Raw genomic sequence first — 4,726 nt, 5'->3', positions numbered from 1 at the left:
CCCCGACCGCGCCCTCGGCCATTCCTTGCCATGTCACTGTATCCTTCTATCTGTTCACAGGATGAACAGTAATGGGTCAGGATGAAATCATCTTCAGACCAAATTCCCATAAATTCTGGTGTTTTCTGTTTGCCTTTCTTATCTCGTCTGTGCCTGCACTCCCCTATTCCCAAATATTTCGTTGTGTTATTCCGTCCCTTCTCCCAATTCCCCCTGGCCTTCTTCTCACTCCGGTCTCTGGTACCGGTCTCTCCATCCCTTCCTCGGTCTCCCTCATGGGTTCTAGTTTCCCCTGCTCGAGGGTTCCTCAGAATGGTAAACCCATAAGTCTTACTATCTGAATTCTCTCCCTTCCTCCCTTGCATACTGACTCCGCTCCCTTCCCTTTCAGTGGTCCCTCTTTGGCATGTCTTTTCTTTCTTTCTGGGATTCTCACCCAGTTCTCCCTCCCAGGCTCGCTCTCTGCCACAACTCGGGTTTCCCGTCCCTCTCCGGACTCCCTACCTGGTTACTCTTTCCAGGCTATCCACCCTCTCGTCCTCCTTAACACTCTCTCTGCCACCTTTTATATCCTTGGCTTTGGACTCCGCCTTCCTTTTCCCGTCGTTATCTATACCCTCTCCCTTTGCCGGTCTCAGAGCCCAACTCCCAGGCTCTTCCTTATCCTGAATCCCGGCTTGATTACATAACCCAATCTCTTCACCTAGCCTTGCCTTCTCCCCCATGCCTCTGGTTCTAACCCCCCAGACATTCTGCAATTGACTATTCGAATTACAGAGGATAGGCAGGATACATACCTGGTATTTCGCCTCCTGACCGTTGGCTGATTGCTTGGCTTCCTCGTCCCGCTCCTTCTTCGTATCTTCCTCCTTCTAACCTTCCTTTCTGCCTTACTCTCCCTTTCATACCTCCAGCCACCACCCTACTATCCCATCCTTCCTGCAGCGCCGTCCTTCCCACTTCTCCCCGTTCTAACATTCCTTATGCCACTTCTCTCGACCATGATCCGGTACCTCTCCACGTTCAGTCTTTCACTCATGCGAGCTGCGGTGAGCAGTCCTCATTTCTGCCATCTGCTGACATCGCCATTATGGCGCATTACTTCCTCCATCACCCCGATCGGGGGGATTTCAAAATATTTTTAATACTCATAACATCATGTTTTTTTTTATAAAATTACATAAACCATTATAAATTTAATTTTGTAATATATATATATATATATATATATATATTATTTTTACTACTAATTTTAATAGATTTATATATATATATAATAAATTGATTAATAATAATAATAAAATCTCTTAATTTAAAATAATATAAAATACTCATATTTTAAACTTTTACACATTTTTATAAATTAAAACTTAAAAAACCAGATTTATAAAAATTCCATTTTACATAATTACACACAACTTTATTGGACATATCTATAGCGTGAAGCAACTCTAAACACTCTTCAAGTCCATCTAATAATACAATTAATACAATTTAAAACTATAAAAACCTATTAATCCACTTGTCACTAATTACAAAGATCTACCCATAATGACATGGCATTAATGTTTCACTTAGAACAACTAAATGTTATAAAAATCTACCCACAATAACATGGTTATGGTGGTGTTGTGTTGTTGGCAAATAGGAATCCAATAAACAAGGCATCTTACAATGGAGAGGAATCACTTCAAGAAGGAACATTCTTTTGGTATAAACAATTATGAGTTTTAAATAATTAAGTTATATTTATGTGTTTTTAAGAATGCTAATTTTTATATTTTACCAGATTTAAATGTTAAAATTTGCAATCCACGTAAACGTATTTCCATTGTGATTTGTTAGAGACGAGGAAAGCAGAGGCTAAAAGGATTCACGTCAAGTATCCGCACAAAATACCTGTAAGATCACAAAACAAATTCTTGACTAAATTATTTCATTGAATTTTTATTTTTCCAGACAAAAATAAAAAAAATACGATTAAAGATCATTTTATTACCTTGTTTTATCTTTGATTTTATGCAATAAAATTTTAAATCTAACTCGGCAAGCAAAAATGTGCAAGTTATCGTTCAAAAGTTGGAGAAGAGTAATGTACCAAACATTGACAATGTGAAGTAAGTACTCGTCCTACTACCACAATGAAATGACATGTGAGATTATTTAACTTATTTTACATAGTTATATAGTTAAAAATTATTATTAGAAACCTAATTTGATGATTACAATTGTGTTGAATCTCTTCCTTATGATTCAATTTTGCTAGATATGCATTTAATTATTTAAAAAAAAAACTTTGAATTAAAGTTATGGTATTGGATTTTCAGATATCTAATCCCAGCCGATCTTACTATTGGGCAATTGGTGTATGTGGTGCGAAAGAGAATAAATCTGAGTTCAAAGAAGGCACTCTTTATTTTTGTGAACAATGTGTTGCCATCCACTGGTAATTTCAAGCAAATTGATTTCTGCCTTCCTATTTTATGACACTATTTGGTTTTGGTTATATGTGTGTTGCTAATGATTGTTATGGCGAATATATTTGCATGCAGCCAGTGTAATGTCAACTGTGTATGAGGAGCACAAAGATGAAGATGGATTTCTTTATTTTGTGTATAGTGGTGAAAATGTGTTTGGCCACCGGAATGAGGCTTTTTCTGGAGCTTAAACAAAGCTATGATTTATCCAGAAGATAAATGATAGCATATCTGGTTTATTTTAGAATAAGTTTTTTAGAATTTTCATTTTTTGAAATAAAACTGGATGGTCCAGATTTAATAATCTGGCAAATTTTTTTCATTTTATAGTAGATGAAATCAAGGATTAACAATTTTTTTTTTTATAGTAGATGACATCAAGGACTACCAAACATTATTTCTGTTTTAGAACTTATGCAATGTGTTTGCTACCTCTACTTTGTGCTGGTTTTACACATTCTCAGAGTAACATAGATTAAATAACACATAAATGTTTTGATAATATCATTGTTTATCATTCATTTAATTTATATGACTGCTATTTATATGTTATCTAATTGGTAGTTGTTTATAAAGATTATGAGCAACCTCATTGGTGCACATTGTTGGAAAGTGTGTTAAACATTTTCTCATTAAACTACCTTTGCACACTATATAGGAAGAATTGTATTACATTGTTATACATTCAATTTGAGTGATTAAATTTTTTAAACAAATCAAGAAACACCCATTGGTGTTGGTATTTAGTTTATAGTTTGATGATGATTTTAAAATTAAATTATTATTATTATGAAATCTTCAAACTTGTTCTTTATGCTTACTATGAAGATGGATTTGTTATGAGAGATGTTAGCAACTTGTGCTTCTAGTTTCGAAAATATCTATGCTAACTCATCATGTTTTGTTAATTTAAGCACTCTTTTTTAGACTTCATGTGAATTCTTGGAGCATGTGCCCCAAAGAAAGTTGCTTTGTTATCAATATGATTTGTAAATTATCATGGATATTCCACTAGAATAATTTGTCACAACAAACATTACTATATTTTGAAATCTCTTATTGTATTCTGTTTAACTTAGACCACAGTTTTAATGTAGATTAATGCATGAAATACTAAATAAATTGAAATTGAAATTGAAATGAAAGGGACAAGAAAATAACACATTGTCCACAAAATGAACACAAGATGTACCTTAGGAACATTGAATACTAGAAAATTATAGCTAGAAGTTAAAGCCTATACAAAGAAAGGGACACTTACCATGGAGTTTTCATGAACATTATGGCTAGTATGACTCCAACAATACTTTTTTCTTTCTTCATTGTACTTTAATATACCACATTTAATGCATTGCCTGCCTATGGAATTAAAAAAAAAACAGTTGCTGTTTTCCAAAGGCAAAGAAAGAAAACCAGTTTTTTTAATTATATTTTTTACTTTGGTTTACTCAAAATTTCAAGTCTAGGCACTCATTAGATACAAAAATAAATTTCATAGTATACACTATGCATACTTGGATATATTCACAATGAGATAAATTGGAAATACATTAAAAACAACATGTTTGTTGAAAAATAAACACGGAGTGAGTTTTGATAAGGGTCATACATCTGGAGTCGTGCTGAAATCAATTAGACATTGGAAAATTTGGTTGGGAGCTTGAACCTTGTTAATAGATTGTTGAAACACCACATAAGCGCATTGTACTATATCATATCCTCTCATAAATTGTTTAATTATATGCTAGAAAGTGTCATTCACCAATAACAATTGAGTCTTCATTAGAGAGTTTTGGGAGCAATACAATAAGTAGCCTCAAACATATATTAATCCCTCCACCTTTGGTGTTTATCCTAATTTGTAAAAAAAATACAACAATATTTTAGTTTATTTCCTCTTTCCAATGGCTTTTGAATCACCTTAATTGGACCTTTTAATCAAAAGTTATGCCTCTTTTAATTTAACATAATTTTTAAAAGTCTGATTTGGAGATATCCTACATGCCAACCTTTAATGTAACTCCAAAATTTCCACACCTTGAGCCTAAATATTTTTCCTATGATAATGTACTTGTCTTCTCTATAATGCCACAAATCTCACCAAATATGTTGTACCAAGATAAATTTATGATAGTTTTACTTGACGGGTTGATTTTGGAACCTTTTAGGGGAGCAAACTTTTAAAATATGCCAAATGTCCATTTTTCATAGCATATTCTAAAATTTGAAATGTAAACACTTAACCTCAT

At 33.5% G+C, this 4,726-nt stretch overlaps 1 protein-coding gene across 1 annotated transcript; it reads left to right on the top strand.

The window, feature by feature from the left end:
• Nucleotides 1–1,674: 1,674 nt before the first annotated feature.
• LOC149167585 (autophagy-related protein 8C-like) lies at nt 1,675–2,668 on the top strand. Its single transcript, XM_089430531.1, has 5 exons — nt 1,675–1,711; nt 1,846–1,888; nt 2,052–2,117; nt 2,328–2,446; nt 2,553–2,668. Exons 1-5 carry the CDS (start codon nt 1,675–1,677, stop codon nt 2,666–2,668), a joined length of 381 nt encoding a protein of 126 aa, XP_089286657.1.
• Nucleotides 2,669–4,726: the final 2,058 nt, after the last annotated feature.

This window comes from Pinus tabuliformis, chromosome 5_1, assembly GCF_031772625.1.
Source record: "Pinus tabuliformis cultivar Carrire ecotype Pingquan chromosome 5_1, CPIR1, whole genome shotgun sequence".
In the NCBI taxonomy this organism is placed as follows: domain Eukaryota; kingdom Viridiplantae; phylum Streptophyta; class Pinopsida; order Pinales; family Pinaceae; genus Pinus; species Pinus tabuliformis.
This window is presented reverse-complemented; position numbering and strand designations above follow the sequence as displayed.

Coding starts and splice junctions, on each gene's coding strand:
- LOC149167585 (XM_089430531.1), top strand. CDS start 1,675: ATGGAGAGGAATCACTTCAAGAAGGAACATTCTTTTG. Junction 1,889..2,051: donor AGGATTCACGTCAAGTATCC/GCACAAAATACC, acceptor TAACTCGGCAAG/CAAAAATGTGCAAGTTATCG. Junction 2,118..2,327: donor CCAAACATTGACAATGTGAA/GTAAGTACTCGT, acceptor TTGGATTTTCAG/ATATCTAATCCCAGCCGATC.